The following is an 18460-nucleotide window of genomic DNA, read 5'->3' as shown; positions in this document are numbered from 1 at the left end:
AGTGTACATGTTTTGATATACATGTATCTGAAATGATTACTGTAATCAAGCTAATTAACGTATCCATTACCTTACATAGTTACATTTTTTGTGTGTGTGATGAGAATACTTAAGATCTAGTCTCTTAGCAGATTTCAAGTACATATTATTATTAACTATAATATATTAGATCTACAGAACTTATTTCTCTTATAACAAAACATTTGTATCTTTTGACTAATACTTCCCTATTCCCCCACGTGGCCCAACCCCTGATAACTACCCTTCTCTCTGTTTCTATGAGTTTGACTTTTTTTAGATTCTATATATAAGTGAGGTCATGCAGTATTTGTCTTTCTGTGTCTGTCTTATTTCATTTAGCGTAATATTCTCTGGGTTCATCTATGTTGTCTCAAATGACAGGCTTTCTTTTTAAAGACTGAATAATATTGCATTATAAGTATACATCATAATTTTTTTATGCACTCATCTGTTAACACACTGGGTTATTTCCATTTCTTGCCTGTTTGTGGATAATGCTGCAATGAACATGAGTAGATACTTCTTCGTGATAGTGATTTTATTTCCTTCGGATATATACCCAGAAGTGAGATTACTGGCTCATATGGTCATTCTATTTTTAAATTTTGAAGGAGCCGCCATACTGTTTTCCACAATGGCAGTACCAGTTTACATTCATAGCAACAATGTATACGGGTTTCCTTTTCCCCATATCCTTACCAACACTTGTTATCTTTTGACTTTTTGATAATAGCCATCTTAACAGATGTGAGCTGATATCTCATTATGGTTTATATTTGCATTTCCCTGATGATTAGAAAAATGTCTGTTCATGTTCTTTGCCTATTTTTAATCAGGTTATATATTTTTTATAAGTTCCTTATATGCTTTCAATATTTACCTCTTATTGAATATATGGTTTGCAAATATTTTCTCCCATTCTGTGGGTTGACTTTTCATTTTGTTGCTTGTTTCCTTGCTTTGCAGAAACTTTTTAGTTTGATATAGTCCCATTTGTTTATTTTGGTATTGGTTGTCTATTATTTTGGTGTCATATCCAAGAGAATCATTGCCAAGACCTATGTCTGCGAGCTTTTCCCCTATGTTTTCTTGTAGTTTTACAGTTTCAGTTCTTACATTTAAGTCATCTGGGTTCTGTCTTTCCTTCTGTTAATTGTTGTATCACATTTTTTGATTTGCTGAACTATCCTTGCATTCTCATGATAAATCCTACTTGATCATGGTGAGTGATCCTTTAATGTTCTGTGTAATTCAGTTTTGTTAGTATTTTACTGAAATTTTCTGCATCTGTGTTCATCGGGGATATTGACCTGTAATTTTCTTTTCTGTTAATGTCCTTATCTGACTTGGTAATCAGGGCAATGCTGGCCTCATAAAATGAATTTGGAAGTGTTCTCTCTTCCACAAATTTTTGAAAGAGTCTGAGAAAAACTGTTACTATTTTGGTATAGTTCACCAGCTATGCCATCAGGTTCTGGGTTTTTATTTATTGAGAGATTTTTGATTACTGGTTTAATCTCCTTAATTGTTATTGGTCTGTTTAGATTTTCTATTTTTTCATGATTCAGTCTTGGTAGGTTGAACGTTTCTACGACTTTAGTCATATCTTCAGGGTTAGCCAATTTGGATAGCCCTGAAGTGTTCATAGTAGTCTCTTATGATCAGTTGTATTTCTCTGGTATCAATTTTAATGTCTCCTCTTTCATTCCTGATTTTCTTTGAGTCTTCTGTCTTTTTTCCCTAGTCTAGCTAAAAATTTGTCTATTTTATTTACCTTTTAAAAAAAACAGCTCTCAGTTTTATTAATCTTTTCTATATTTTTGTGAACAAGTCTATTTCATTTATTTGTGCTCTGATCTTTATTTCCTTTCTTCTATTAATTTTGGAGTTAGTTTGTTCTTTTTCTAGTTCCCTGAGATGTAAAGTTAGGTTGTATATTAGAAATCTTTTTTTTACATGTAGACATTTATCACTATAAACTTCCCTCTTAGAAGTGCTTCAGCAACATCCTGTAAATTTTGGAATGTTGTGTTTCTGTTTTTACTTAAGATATTTTTAAATTTACCTTTTGATTTCTTCTTTGACCTGTTGCTTGTTCAGGAGCATGTTGTTTAATTTTCATATGTTTGTGAATTTTCCAGTTTTCTTTCTGTTACTGGTTTCTAGTTTCATACCATGGTGGTCAGAAAAATGGTTGGTATCATTTCAGTCTTAAATATGTGAAGACTTGTTTTGTGGCCTAACAAATGATGTATCCTGGAGAATTTTCCATGTGTGCCTGAGAGGATACATTTTGATGCTTTTGGATGGAATGTTCTATGTATCTTTTAGGTCCATTAACTCTAAAGTATAGTCCACCGTTTCCTTTTTGATTTTTTGTCTGGATGACCTACCCATTGTTGAAAGTAGACTATTAAAGTCCTCTATTATTATATTACTGTCTTTTACTCCTAGCATCTCTTAATAATTGCTCTATATATTTAGGTTCTCCAATGTTGGGTACATATATATTTATAATTGTAAATTGTAATCAGTTGATGAATTGACCCCTTTAGCATTATGTAGTGACCTTCTTTGTCTCTTGTTACAGTTTTTAACTTACAGTCTATTTTTTCTCCTTTAAATATAGCTCCCCCTGCTCTATTTTGGTTTCCATTTGCATGGAGTATCTTTTTTTTATCCCCTCACTTTTAGTCTTCTGTGTCCTTAAATCTGAAGTGAAGGCAATATATAATTAGGTCTTGTTTTTTTATCCATTCAAACCACTCGTTTTTTTTAATCCATTTCCTCTTCTTTTCATTGGGGAATTTAATCCATTTACATTTAAAATAATTATTGTTAGGTAAGGACTTGCTATTTTGTCAATTGTTTTTGGCTCTTTAGTAGGTTTTTTGTTTATTTCTTACTGTTGCTGTCTTCATTTGCGATTGGATGATTTTCTGTAGTAGTATGCTTTGATTTCTTTCTCTTTCTCTTGTGTATCTCCTACAGGTTTCTCCTTTGTGGTTACCATAAGCCTAACATCTTATAGTTATAACAGTCTATTTTAAGTTGTTAATAACTTAACTTCCAACACATACAAAAAAATCTACACTTTTAATCTTCCCATTTTATATTTTTGATGTTATGATTTACAACTTTTTATATTGTGTATCCACTCACAAATTAGTGTAGCTATAGTTATTTTTAATATTTTTGTTTTTTAGCTTTCATACTAGAGTTTTAAGTGATTTACACACCTTTATGACAGCACTAGAGCATTCTGAATTTGACTAGATACTTACCTTTACCAATGAGTTTTATACTTTCATATATTTTCATGTTACTAATTAGCATCCTTTCGTTTCAGCTTGAAGAACTCCCTTTAGCATTTCTTGTATGGCAGGTCTAGTGGTGATGAACTCCTTCAGCTTTTGTTTGTCTGGGAAAGTCTTTCTCTCTCCTTCAGTTCTGAAGGACAACTCTTCCAGGTAAAGTATTCTTGGTTGGCAGTTTTTTTTTTCTTTCAGCACTTTGAATATATCATCTCACTCTCTCCTGATCTGCAAGGTTTCTGCTGAGAAATCTGCTAGTAGACCTGTGGAGTTCTCTTGTATGTAATGAACCTCTTTTTGCTTGCTTTCAGAATTCTTTGTCTTTGATTTTTGACAATTTGATTATAGTATGTGAAGTCTTCTTTGGGTTGAACCTTATTGGAGACCTTTGAACTTCATGTACTTTGATGTCCATATTTCTCTCCAGATTTGGGAAGTTTTCAGCCATTATTTCTTTAAATAAACCTTATTCCCCTTCCACTCTCTTTTCTGTCTGAGATTCCTATAATGTTAAATTTTAGCTCTCTTTATGGTTTCCCATAAATCCTATAAGCTTTCTTCATTCCTTTTCATTTTTTTTTCTTTTTTCCCTCTTTGACTGAATGTTTTAAAATGACCTTTCTTCAAGTTTATAGATTCTTTCTTCTGCTTAAGTCTACTTTTTTTTTTTTTATTTTTTTAAGTCTACTGTTGATGTTCACTATTTCATTTTTCATTTCATTCATTGTATTCTTTAGTTCCAGAATTTCTGGGGTTTTTTAAAAAATAATTTTTGTCTCTTTATTGAACTTCCTATTTTGTGTATGCATTGCTTTTCTAATTTCATTGAGTTGTTGATCTGTGTTCTCTTGTAGCTCCCTCAGCTTCCTAAAAACAATTATTTTGAATTCTTTTCAGGTCATTCATAGATCAGCATTTCTTTGGTTTAGTTATTAGAATATTATTGTGTTCCTTTGGTGGTGTCATGTTTTCTTAAATTGTTTTTATTGATTGATGTCTTGTAATTGCTGTCTTTGCATTTGGAGAAGCAGTTTTCTCCTCTAGTCTTTATTAACTGGCTCCCTGAGAGAAACATCTTCATCAAACAGCCCAGCTGGGGATTCTGAGATTCTCTCAGACCTTTTCTATGGGTGCACCTACTGCACACCTCTTGTTCTCTCTTGGGGAAGAATTCTTAAGATTGTATGCCCTCTCAGGATCCTGCAAAGCTGGGCCAGGTGCTAGGAGCTTCCTGTTTGTTTTTGCTGGGATGATGCCCTAAAATGCTTGAATTGTGTGCCTTCTCCCAGTCCTGAAAAGTCAAGCTGGCTGTCTGCATGAAACGCTTGCACTCACTGTCCATAAGAACATGCTCGGGCTGCCAACCTAGGGAGCTGGGGAGCGGGGTGCTAAGGCACACAGAGTTTTTGTGGTGCCCATGAGCTAGTTGAGGGAGGGGTGCCAATAGGCAAAACATCTCAAGTGGCTCATGGGTTGGCTTCCCAATAGAGTTTGCAGAGCACTTAGTTGGGTCTGTGGCCTGTCTTCTCTGCTCCCAGCCTCTTCCAAGCACTTAGCTATGCCAATCAGTATTCTGAATTAGGCAAGAAAGAAGTAGACCTCTTGGTCGTTGTCCCACACAGCTAGGGGAGCCAAGTGCTCACTCTCTGTGCTCTCACTTTCCCCTGTGGGAGAAATTATGGATTGAGGGGGTGTCTCTTTTCGCTGAGCTGTGCTGCCTTCAGGGAGATGTGATGTAGGTAAAGTTAAACTGTTCTTCTTTAACCTCTTCAACGTGTCTGTTCTTGGATTTTTTTCTCCAATGGTGTGCTGGAACTTCTCTGCTGGACTCCTGGACTCCCACAAAGGTACTCCTCTTATCTGTGGGTAGTTGTCAAAATCCGTGCTTCTGCAGGGAGATGACAGTAGAAAGCTCCTCTTCTACCACCTTGTTGATGTCACTTAAGTGATACTTCTTATGAAAGCTCATTATAGCAGCACAAGCTGAACACATCTTCAGCAGTAAACAGAAGAAATTTATTTCCATTTTTATTATGTAGTGTAGTGGGCTAAGGAATACAACCATAGTATTTATATGTTCTACCTATGAAATATTACCTTATATGACTTATGTTAAAATTGAATAAACAGAAGACTCAGGTTCTCTTTTTAAAGCCTGGTACATAAAATACTGTATTAAATTCCAAAGCATTACAATAAAAAGTCTGAACAGAACTATATTGGGTAGTAATCAAAAAAATCCCAGTAAGATTCATGGAAATTTATAGTGATTTTATTCATGAGACTCTCATAAAAATAAATATAAATAGTTTGATTATCAGTTCAGGGAGAAATTATTTTATTAGTTGTCATTTCTGTGCTCAGTATAGCAAAATTTATCATTAACATAAGCTTAAAAATAACATTCTTAGTTATAGAGAAGCTCTATAGCCTATAAACATTAAAAATGAAAAAAAACATGGACTTAGGCCAGAGGACTGGCAGTTAAGGGACCAGTTTTTAACTACATATATATTTTAGCCTCCACAGTATTTTTGAAAAGTTTGAATCAGTTGGCAACACTTAAAATTTAGAAGAATTTACATTGAAAAAATTTAGGTTTTTATCTTTTCTTGAAAAAACAGAATGTCTAACAATAATGGGCCATCTTCTTGCATGACAGCATTCACCTGTAACAGTGATCTCCTTTAGTGGAATGTGCTCTCTCTAATTTATCATTGACTCTACCACTCAGTCTGTTTTCCTCTTTTACATACCTTCAACATGAAGAAACCTGATTTCTAAGAACTTCACTGAGACCTAGGCATGTCATTTCATCTGTCTGCTTTATTTTTTTTACTAGAAGTAGTCTTCTTTATTTAAAAGAGAAATTTTGTCAGTTTAATTAGACAAGGTAAAAGTGTTTTAAAGTTCATGAAATAAAGTTCCAAAAGAATGTATTTTAAGTCATAATTTTAACCATTACATATTTATAAATAGTAGCTTTCTCATGTGCTGTGTTCAGTACAATAAATCCACATTTATTGCTATTTTTTAAATATACTGTAAAGTTAGGATATGTACTATTTTTAAACATTGCTATTATTTATGCTTATTTTTCACTTCAACCTTAAAAAATAGAAATTTCAATCACAAAATGAAAATGCCCAAGTTATTATTTGTATTCACAAATAAAATTACATATTGTTTTAATTATTCAAATGTAATATTGTATTTAATATTTATCTTTGATTTATTAACCTCATAAGAACTATTCAAATTTAATGCTATAATTAATTTCATTTTTGATTTTCTAATCTCACAAGAATTTGTCTCCATGCTAAAGCCAAGTTCATGGAATTTTTTATATGTTTAAGGCAGGTACAAATTTAGTTTTATTTTACAATTACCATATCCTTGCTTGACGTAGCAGAATTTTTGTATCAGCTTCAGTAACGTATGTAGCAGAAATTCCTCTTCGCTATACAAGGTTATTATTTCAAGAGTCCTTAAACTTGATTTCCTTGCTTTGTTTTTTAAAATTGTATTTCTTTCATCCATTTTTCTTAAACATTCAGTTATCTCCACTGTGATCCCTTTTGCCCTAAAATATATTGTAAATACCTAATGGAAATATGTGAAAATTTTAAACCTTAAAGCCACTGAGTAGTTCCTCCCTTAAGTTGCACAAGCAGTGAAAGTAAGTGTGAAATTTTAGAAAGAGAGGAAAGAAACTTACACATTTAGGTATACAGTCAGGAAATGATATCTATATGAATTATAAATTTGCTGTGGATAATACAATCACTGTTCATTAGAATTATTCCAATTCTTTCTCTTCTACTGTAATTTGTCCAGGTGGGGTAAAACCTTGTGCATTAAACTGCCTGGCTGAAGGTTACAATTTCTACACTGAACGTGCCCCTGCAGTGATCGATGGGACCCAGTGCAATGCCGATTCACTGGACATCTGTATTAATGGAGAATGCAAGGTTGCTCAAATTTTGCTCCTTTTTGTTGAGGTTTATGAGAGTTCTGTCTTTTTCTAGATAGTACTCCTAATTAATACTATTAATATGTTCAGTTTTTTAAAAAAAGAGCCACATTTTAGAGAATTTCAGTTTTCATTAAGGATGACAGCATAAGTAGTTAAAGGTGGAATGACCCATTCATATCCAAGTGCCATTCATATGTGGTATATTGTGGTATTCTAGTTATGTTTATAATGATTACAAGAGGTATAAAAATATTTTGAACTTTAATTTCCGTTTTTCTTCTGTTCTATTTACAAATAAGATGATAGAAAAAGAGGGAATAAGGATTGAGCTCTTATTTATATGGCTACCATATGTTCTCATTAGAAGATTATTTGATATATTTCATAGCATAATTCTTCCTCAAAGTATGAAATAGTTATGCTCCTCCTACTTTATCTTTCTTTGAAGCATTTACAATGGTTTTCATTATAGTGTTAGTCTTTATCTTATTAAAACATTTACATTAGGGAATGAATCAGACTAGTTGGGAATTGTAGGAGCAAATCTATGCTATTTTCCTAGACCCGTATATCAATCTTGTCATAATAAGAAAAGCCACAAAACCCACTCTTTAAAGAAAAGCACAAAATTAAGTGCAACAAAGTGAGAAAGAAGAGATAAAAAGTACTGTCTACTTTACTTAGTCTCATAATTTCTTTGAAAAGTTTCTATTCTTCTGGCTGCTTATCTCCATACATATCTGATGGTCCAGTTTGTGTGTGCATGTTTATGGGGGATTACTTTACTTTCTTGAAGAAAAAGTTATTTTTGTGACAGTATTCAAGTTTTTTCAGATAACAAAGACCCAGGTACAGTCTTTATTCAGGGATTACATGTGTACTATCAATGGCTGTAGGTCAAATGTGCATGCTTACATGCCACAGTATGTATCAAATATATATAGAAAATCTACATTTTTATGATTAAATGCAAAATTAAAAGGTGGAATTTTAGCTTCTTAAATTGCGTGCTTACATTTCGTTTTTGTTTATGGCAATTTTATTCAGCTAGTGGAAATAGGTCTTCATTTTGAAAGATTTAGCCAGGTATGAATTCCACAAATAATCTTAGGCACTAGCAATTGGATAGTTAGAAAAAGCCAGTGGTTTAGAAAGGACAAGCCGTAATGCTCAGTCAGGAACATTATGGCACTGCTATTACTGTATAGAACCATACAGTATGCCATTTTTCTTAGTTCTTAAATTTCTTAATTGAAGGTATAAGTAAGAGCCTATTGGTAACCAATTAAAATATTTTAAGAATTAGAGCATGGTATCAATAAATGAAGAAGAGGTCTAGGTTAGAAATATAGACATACATTCCTGGGGAATCAGAATTTTTTTTCTTTAAATTTGCATGTTGAAAAATGTTAGCTGGGACTTAACTGGAGAGTGAAGATAAATTGGAAAGAAGAAAGTATTTCTTATTTTGATTTCTTTTACTGGGAAAAGAAGTAGATAAATAAGTTATATGTATATGATTAGTTATTCCAAGAATTTCTCTTATTGACACACTGAATATTCTTCTCTGTTTTCAGCATGTAGGTTGCGATAATATTTTGGGATCTGATGCTAGGGAAGATAGATGTCGAGTCTGTGGAGGAGATGGAAGTACATGTGATGCCATTGAAGGGTTCTTCAATGATTCGTTGCCCAGAGGAGGTGAGTGTGTATAGAGAACTCTTCCTCACACCTCTGGTATACTCGGAATAGCCAAAACACTTGGTTTCCCCTCCCCTCCAATTTTTATATTTCTTTATTTAGGCAGACAATATGTTTTTGCCAAATTGCTTCAGTCCTTTAAGAATTAAATGCAATTTCTTGTAAGATATTTTAAGAAAATGTTATTCTCTATTTGACTTCATTTAGCCATGTTTCTTTAAGATGTGAATTCCCAAAGAGCATTGATATGAGGGGCATGTGTTGAGGAAAAAAAAATGAACTAGTATTATACATGTTGAGGCTTTAAGTATATCTTGAAATAATTTTAGAGAAAAAGACTATTATTTTTTCTCTGAAATGTATTCATGAACTCAAAGGCTAATTTGCACATATTTCATAATTTATGAAATGCAAAATCAAAGACAGGATGGAATAATAAGGTAACTATTGTTACTGAATGGTTACTAAGCACTCATTTTCTGACTGAGGTTGCTTAATACGGGCTATCTCTGTGTTCTAGGCTACATGGAAGTGGTGCAGATACCAAGAGGCTCTGTTCACATTGAAGTCAGAGAAGTAGCCATGTCAAAGAACTATATTGGTAGGTTATTTTGACAAATTTTAAAAATTAATGAGGAAAAGCAGCACCGTATCATGAAGGAAAAGGCATGTTGCTTTGAGGTAGATCAATTTCATACTAAAATGCAGGAAGTTCCAAGTTTTTATAGGACCACATGTAAAATGCTATACAGAATAATTAGTAGTTTAATGGCTTACTTACTGTTCACTGGGTTGATTATTTTATTTTTTAAATCAATTTTTTTATAAAAATTTTATAATTTTTAAATTATATCCATCTAAATACCATAAGCAAGGTATGGAACGGTTCTATAATTCCAAAACTAGGTCTCATTCTCCTTTGCAGTTAAATTCCCTCAGCCTCAGCCTTTGTCTTAGACAAACATTGATCTATTTTTTGACATTATATATATTATTTTTACTTATTCTGGAAGTTCACGTAAATGAGCTCATACAGTACGTATACTTACATCTTGCTTTTTTCACTTAGCATGTTTTTAGATTCATCTATATTGTTGAGTTCAAAGTTCATTTCTTTCTATTGTCAAATAGTATTTTATTGTGTAGATTACCATAATTTGTTTATCTATTCATTTGTTGATAGATATTTGGGTCATTTCTAGATTTTAACTGCTATAAATAAAGCTTCTTTAAACATTCACAAACAAGCTTCGTGTGAACATGTATTTTCATTTCTCTTGGATAAATGCGTAAGAATGAAAAGGATGAGTCATGATAAATACATGTTTAACTTTTGTAATTTAACTATTTTTACATTTAAAATATTTACTCATCTGGCATTATTTTTTCTCTTTTTTTAACTTTGTTTTTATTGAGGTGAGATTCACATTACACAAAATTAATCATTTAAAGTGAACAATCCAGTGGCATTTAGTATATTCCAAAACATTTCCCTCATCCCAAAGGAAATCCCATATCCATTAAGTAGTTACTCCTCATTTTTCCCATCCCCCAGCCTCTGGTAACCACCAATCTGCTTTCTGTCTATGTGGATTTTTACCTATTTAGGATATTTGATATAAATGGAAGCATACACAATATGACCTTTTCTGTATGGCCTTTTCTGCTTAGCTAAAGTTTTTTAGGTTTATCATAGTATGTATCAATACTTCATTCCTTTATGGCTGAATAATAGTCAATAGTATTGTATATGCCACAATTTGTTCATCTATTCATCCATTGATGAACGTTTGGGCTGCTTCTGTTTTGGGCAATTGGGAATAGTGCTGCTATTAACTTGTGTTTGCAAGTATTTGAGTACCTGTTTTCAATTCTTTTGGATATACACCTAGGAGTGGAATTATGGCATTTATTCTTATATAAAGAATGAGATATAAATTCAGCAACTTTTTTTTTTCCAAAAGGCTAGTCTTTTGTCTTAGCCCCATTTCTTGTTATCTTTCCTTTACTAATTTAAGATACTTCCTTTATCATACACTAAATTCCCATACTTGGGTCTATTTCTTAACTCTCCGGTTTGATTGCTCCATCAGTCTGTGTGCCAGTATGACAAGTTCTTCACACCCCATATTCGTTTAATTACTGTTCTAATATTTGGAAAGGAAAGTCTGCTCCCTACCCTTACTCCCATCCTAGTTACTCATTTTATCATAAATTTCCTTGCCAGTTCCACATGCTCATTCCTCCAGGTAAATTTTGCTTTCCTTTTTATCAGTGACATAAATACTTAAGTAATACCTTCTTAACAATCACATAAAAATTACCATTTTAATTTGTACTTAAGAAAATGGTCAAGAATCATATCTCTTAAATGAAAATATGTATTTATTGTACACTTTATTGTAGTAATTAATCAATGACAATTTGGTAAATGAAGTTTCACGTTTTTAGGTGGATTGTGATTTTTTTTCTAGCTTTAAAATCTGAAGGAGATGATTACTATATTAATGGTGCCTGGACTATTGACTGGCCTAGGAAGTTTGATGTTGCTGGGACAGCTTTTCACTATAAAAGACCAACTGATGAACCAGAATCTTTGGAAGCTCTAGGTCCCACATCAGAAAATCTCATTGTCATGGTAAATGTGTCTTTGCCATTTTATTTCTACTCTTTGTAATTCCCTCTTGTGAGGTAGGAAGGGGCAGGGTTTTTTTTTATTTTTTAATCTGTGTTTTACAAGTGGTGAAATTAAGGGAAATAAAGGTAAAATGATTTGCCCAAGGGTGTAAAATCTGTGCAGATTTAAGGCCATAGTGCTCTTCCCATATGACTATTTGATCTTTTCAATGCTTGCTTGAATAATACTTTTGTAACCAAACAAGACAGATGAGAGAAATGGCTCCAAACTACCCATGAAAATGGAAGGAGAAAATTTGATGTAAATGCACGTGTCTTATCTTAAATTTCCTATAAGTCTTGCCTTATGACATTTTCTTCTTCAAAACAAATAATAAATATCTGAAGGAAGGCTCATTGTATTTTAATTGTCCTCACCAGTTGTTTTCAATGGCAGGTTCTGCTTCAAGAACAGAATTTGGGAATTAGATATAAGTTCAACGTTCCCATCACTCGAACTGGCAGTGGAGATAATGAAGTTGGCTTTACATGGAATCACCAGCCTTGGTCAGAATGCTCAGCTACTTGCGCTGGAGGTAAGACACCCACTAGGCAGCCCACCCAGAGGGCCAGATGGAGAGCAAAACATATTCTGAGCTATGCTTTGTGTTTGTTAAAGAAGCTAATTGGAAACATTTCTTGCAGGTTTGCTTCAAGCTGTAATTTAGCAAAAGAAACTTTGCTTTAATTATATTATATTCCGTTTGTTTTTAACCTCATGTAATTTGTGCAGATTTGTTGGTAAAATACGTCTTGGCACAATGAGTTTCTCTGCTGGTGCTTCTCCCAAGACTATCTTGAAGGTGGGCTATTTGCTTTTCGTGAACACATTCTTGGTAAAGAACATCAAGAGTTTTAAATAAGAAAATGAGCAAGAATCAGACATCACAGATGCAACTTCTTGTAATGGGGGATGAGAATGTATGTCTGTGTGCTTGTGTGTTTGTGTTTGTGTGCTTGTGTGTTACCCACAATCCTATTCAAACTCCCGTCGCCAGCCATCAAAGTTAAGGGGCTATATACTGGGATGCTACAATGACTGGTGTCTGGGTCTCTGGGTGATGATGTACACTGACCCCATTATAGTCCCTAAGAGAGGTAGCTACTAGGCGGTGGTTAGTGATGTGTTGGTTGTCCCATGTGCGTTTTTCATGGGTGCCTTTTCCCTACAATTTACTCTATTCCTAATCCTCCTCCCTCTAGTGGCCACCAATGCAATTCTTTACCTCTGGCTGGGAGAGCAGGACAGTTGGCTTCCTTCAAAGCCAACACCCTTGCTGCTGCATGGACTGGTGAGTAGAAGTGCTGTGCAAGCAGCATCTTCCTTCTCTCTGGAGACTAAATGCATCGCCTCCACCGTACACCTTGATCCCAATAGGCAAGGAAACAAACCTATCTCTCAGGCCTAGGGCTGGACTGGAGCACCCCACCATTCCAAAAGCAAAGATTAAATTTTGATTAGTGATATTTAGAATGGGCAAAGTCAGAATAAAGTGAGTCATCCAGTATATTACCTACACTCCCTTTCTAAACTGTGCAGAAACATATGATGTCTCATAGACTCCATTGTATTCACTGAATTTCTAAACAACTCCGATCCTTGAGGCTTGAATCAGAGAAATTATTTTCAGAGAAATGATTGTCATATAATCAATTCAGTATTTTTGGTCTCATATGAAATTAAATCATTGATTAACTACAACTCCAATTTTAATAGTAAAGACTATATAATATGGAAAAACAAAAAAGCAAATGAATAATAATATGTTAAAGTTCTCTCCTGTGTGAAGTGTCATGAAACACGGTTCTGTATAATTTGTGACATCTTAAAAGATCTCTAGTTACCATCCATTTTATGTGTGAAATGGCTGGTGATTTATAATGTAAGGTTTTAAAAACCATAGGGCATTACCATTTCTTTTAATGAACAAAAGATATTTGCAACTAATTGATCAAGTGAATGCCATTACATTATATTTTAGTGGCATTTATATATATTTTTTGTTTCAATTAAATTCCTTTTGTTCAATCAATAAATTAACTTTCCCCTTTCCATATACAAACAAAAAGTCTTCATTAGAACATAACATGTGTAAGTCAGACTTTGAGGTAAGATGAGAAAAAATTCTAAAGAAGAGTCAAAATAATTTAAAGTTTAGGAAATCTAATGAGGAAGGTCTAAAATTGAGGTTGATTTGCTTAGAGAAAAAAAAGGCTACAAGGAAGCATATTAGTATCTTCAAGTATGTGACAGAATGTTGAATGGGAAGTTCTTAGTGCCTGTTCTTCTTTGTGCTGAAATTGCTATATTTGGGGATGGTTTAGACACAGTCTTGTCTGAGGCCAAGGAGGGATTAAGTGAATTTTCAATGTTCCTTCAACCCTATGATTCTGTTTGTTCAGAAAGGAAATAGTGTAACAAAAAAAGAAAAGATCATAGCTGGATTTGGAAGAAAAACTATAATTTTATTGAAGTAAAAAAGTGAGAAATCTAGATGAGTGTTATTCTTTTCCATAATCCTTATATTGAAAAATAGAACTGATTTCTTGTGATAGAGGAGAATGCAAAGAAAAACAGGGAGGGAGAAAAGCCCCTGGAAAGACAGTTTTCTCTTCCTTGTTATTTATACTTTCTTTAATTCTGGAGCTACTTACCTTAGTTGTTTGAAGTGGTTCTGGGAACTTGAATTCTGCTTGGTTGTAAGTGATTATGAGCATTCATAAGACCATTACCTTCTTTGGAATAGAGATATACAGTGCTTGAAAGTTGGCAGGCATGGCATGAAGAGCTACCATTTTTCTTGGTAAGTGGTTCTCAAAGCATAGTGCCTGGACCAGTGGCATCAACATCACATAGGAACTTGTTAGAAATGCTAAAGTAGGGGGCCCCATTTCAAACCTACTGAATAGAAACTCTCCAAGAGGGGCCCAGCAACCTCTGTTTTAGCAAGCATTTCAAGTGATTCTGTTGCTTGCTCAAGTTTGTATACCACTGTTCTTGGCTGACAAATAAACTGAAACCTAGCACTCTAGACACATAGAATCCATGTCCTCATCACTGAAGTCTATGCATTTTTTAGACTCGTTTTGCACCTAGATCAATATCTGGAACATATTAGGTGCTCAATAAATGTTTATAGGCAAGTGAAGGTGTGAAAGGAATTTTGGCAATTATGTATTTGTGCTTGTTCTTTCCAGTGTGGGAAATCAGAGTTTATAACTGCTATAGGGTAGGGCAAATATATTGCCAAGGAGAGATGATATAATTTTAATTAGCATGGGTAAGTAAAACCAAGCTCCTCTGTTTTGTTTTCTTTACTTTGAATAAGTGGAAAATATTTTCTAGAATACAGAGTACAGTTGAATTATTGAAGTTGTTTTATCTACATGTTTAACTCCAGGTTCTTTAAATGCAGGGAGCTTATCATTGAGGAAAGTAAAGTCCCTTAGGGCTCAGGACCTTCATCAAAGAGAGAGCCAGAGTCATCTTCTCCATAACAGTACATGGAACTTCATCTGCAGTTAAGAAATCTTTCTTGAAAAAGTCATTTCTTGCTAGTTTTCTCTCGTAAAGTAAGGATGAATACTTAATTCATTTCTTAATTGGGATACTCCACTTTCATCTCTCCAGGGAAGTGCTGGGTGTCTTGAGACAGTCAAAATTCTTTTAAGTGGAAAAAGAGAAAACAAGAAAGATCTCAAAGAACTTTCAATGGCAGTCTCACAAGATTCTTTAATGTTGTCGCCTGTTAACTGTCCTGCATATTTTATTAATGTACTAGGGCAGGGAACCTGGGCCTTGGGGCCACACGTGGCCTTCTGGATCTTTGAGTGCAGCCTTTTGACTGAATACAAATTTTACAGAACAAATCCTTTCATTAAAAGGGGTGCAGCAGAGAACGATGAAGCTTTTGTTGCCTCCTCTGGTACTTAAGAAAGAACAATCTTGAAATCAGAAGGCCACAGATCCTTTGATTGAGTTTGGGAGCAATAATGATAGCTTTCCCTTATAAGATCTTTTAAGATAAGAATGTTGGGACTGTTTTTCTGTTGCTTAGCAGACCCAGTGACAAATCTAATGCTACAGGAAACATTGGTGATTCAGTCCAAATAACGATCTTTTCTCTGAGTCAGTGATGAAACCCTTCCTTAGCCTGATTAGGAACATTGAGATGCTATGGGGTGTGTCTTCAGGATAAATGTGATTTTTAAGATAGAGCTGGGACTCTTCCTCAGAGAGAAACCCAAGCTCAAAAACTTGACTATTTTCAGAACAATTGTTATTCCTACTAGAGTTTGTTTCTTTATTCCTCACCCAAAGTATTGTGTACTCTGTAACTTATCTGACTCCCACATTTATATACTACCATTAGACTAGTGATTGTAATAATGTGTTAATTAATAAAGGTTAGCTGGGTAGTGAAAGTTGTGTTGTCTTTTAAAACAAAGCTTTAGTGTTTTTTTTGTAGTAATTTATGCCAGTGTACCTTTACATGATGGCTTTTAAAGTTTCAAATAACAAATAATTGTATATTCATCCTTTGATTTTAGTAACATATGCTCTCTTTTTACTGATGGTTGTCTAGATGTGTAGTTCTCAAATGTAAGCATGCATTAGAATTATCTGGAACGCTTTTTAAAACACACATTGCTAGATTCTACCTCCAGTTTCTGATTCAGTGGGTCTGGGTTAGGCTCCAAGAAGTTACATTTCTAACACGTTTTCAAGTAATACTGGTGCTACTAGTTCAAGAGCCATACTTGGAGAAACTCTGGGCTAGACACATAGATTTCCTAAAGTAGAGGCCTATTTAAACAAAGCCTTTTTGGTAATAATCCATATTACAGTTAGAACACATATTATTACTAGTCTTTTTAATGACAGGTGGTTCTACTGCTCAGCTATGATTTAATAAATAAAATTGTACAGTTTATAAAAACATTTTCTGGTATCCTATTTCATTTGATCATCCTCAGCTGCATGGGATAGGCATTGCTATGATTATTCCTATTTTGTAGATAGAATTCAAGTAAAGTAACTTGCTGAAATCAAGACCTAGCCATTGAGTCTCTAGTGATCTTTTTCATGTAGCATTTTCTCACACAATAAAAATGGTCTTTTACCTTGAACAAAGTAACAGTTGGCAATCTCAATAGAGAAACATGATATATTCCCACTTATAAATATCTCCTTTGCTAGCTTGAAATTTTATTTTTTTAAATGCTTTCCCTAGATCAATGGTTCTTAACTTTGGGGACACATTGGAATCCCTAGGAGAACTTTAAACAATTATGATACTTGAGTTTTATTTAATTGGTTAGGGATGTGGCCTGGGCATCAGGTTTTGAAAAAGTCCCTAGGTAATTCTAATGTACAGCCAAGGTTGAGAAGTACTGCCTTTGAGGCTAATTAAAAGTTGCAGTCTTCAAAAAATTAACATTCAGTTGCAAATACCACTGGAAGCATTACTAACACACATCTCCAAATTGTTTTTTGTAGGGTTTTCTTTCTTCCCCTTTATGTAGAAATACAAAAATTGCATACCAAAGAACTCACTTTGGTCAGGTTTCTGCTAATAAACAGAGGTATCACTCTGCTAAACACTGCTTTGCAGCTCAGGGGGAAAAAGATAAGTTAAGCCACACTTAGATTGAGGAGGAGAAGCAGAAGGAAGGAGACAGGTTTATTGTTAGAGACAATTTTGAATTTGGTTGAAGGTCAAAGAGCACAGATTTTGTTTTAAATATACTATGTAGTTATACAGGAATGTTTCTGATCAATTGTTATTGAGTATTTAAAATTTTGTCATTATATTTTCTCTTACATTTATATGGTCTATTTAATTTCTTTTGTATGTTTGATACTTTTTGTTTATTATTCTTTTTCTTCTCTGGATGTCATTTTCAGCCTAATTTGTGAGTGTCTGTCTGTGTGTGTGTGAATAGCATATAAACATAAAAGATATTTTATGTGTTTCTTCTTTTGAGCTAGAACAAATTCTTTATATTTTACTTTTTGTGTTTATACTTGACTCATCTGGATTCTTATACATATTGGAGCTGGTTTCTACTCTTTGAGATTTTTAAGATGCTTTATATGGTTTCCAACTACTATTTTGGATTTTCCTGTTTTAGAGTCATGTTTTTCAAAGTCCACCAAGATGCCCAAGGGCACTGTAGCAGACTCACAGGGACACTGCAGAATATTGTAGATTTTCAAGGGAAACATAATGACATTGATCTTACACTATACAAATTATTACAATTAAGTTATTTGGACCTAACTCTTTAATAAGCAAAACTTAGACATTTTTTTCTGCCTAGCAGATGCTGTAAAACAATTGAGACACTAAGGGTACTGTGAACCAAAAAAGTTTGAGAACCTCTGATTTAAGGTAAAATGAATGTCATTAAAGTTGGATAAAATGGTCACCTCTCTTCCTTTCAATAGATGTTGAATTTAATTTTATAAGAGGAAAAAATGCATATAAGCTTACTATTCAAGGCCTTGATGATGTTCAGAATTTAAAAATGAGACTTCTGCACTTCCAGTTAAGGAACTAGAGATCTTGAATAATAGGCAAATTTCTCTTTAATATCTGTATTACTTTTTATATATACTCCTGAATATGTTTCCTTCCTCTATCTCTGTTAATTCAGTATAAGATTGCTGGGTGTTTTTCACCTGGTAGTAACAATTAAAAAAAAAGATTGGTGGGTGATTAAAGCAAAAAAAAAAGGAAGGAAAGAAGGAACTAGATATGTCAAAGAG

At 33.7% G+C, this 18460-nt stretch overlaps 1 protein-coding gene across 1 annotated transcript in view; it reads left to right on the top strand.

Moving 5' to 3' along the window:
- Window positions 1-18460, top strand: part of ADAMTS6 (ADAM metallopeptidase with thrombospondin type 1 motif 6) — a 263647-nt gene that overhangs the window by 201524 nt on the left and 43663 nt on the right. The window contains exons 15-19 of the mRNA XM_045566295.1: window positions 7173-7306; window positions 8889-9012; window positions 9533-9613; window positions 11487-11650; window positions 12086-12224. Of these exons, the coding sequence (XP_045422251.1) occupies window positions 7173-7306; window positions 8889-9012; window positions 9533-9613; window positions 11487-11650; window positions 12086-12224 (642 nt within the window). The remainder of the gene's footprint in view (window positions 1-7172; window positions 7307-8888; window positions 9013-9532; window positions 9614-11486; window positions 11651-12085; window positions 12225-18460) is intronic.

Source organism: Lemur catta, chromosome 12 (genome assembly GCF_020740605.2).
Source record: "Lemur catta isolate mLemCat1 chromosome 12, mLemCat1.pri, whole genome shotgun sequence".
Classification (NCBI taxonomy): domain Eukaryota; kingdom Metazoa; phylum Chordata; class Mammalia; order Primates; family Lemuridae; genus Lemur; species Lemur catta.
The sequence above is the reverse complement of the archived record's forward strand: the minus strand, read 5'-3'. Positions and strand labels throughout refer to the sequence as shown.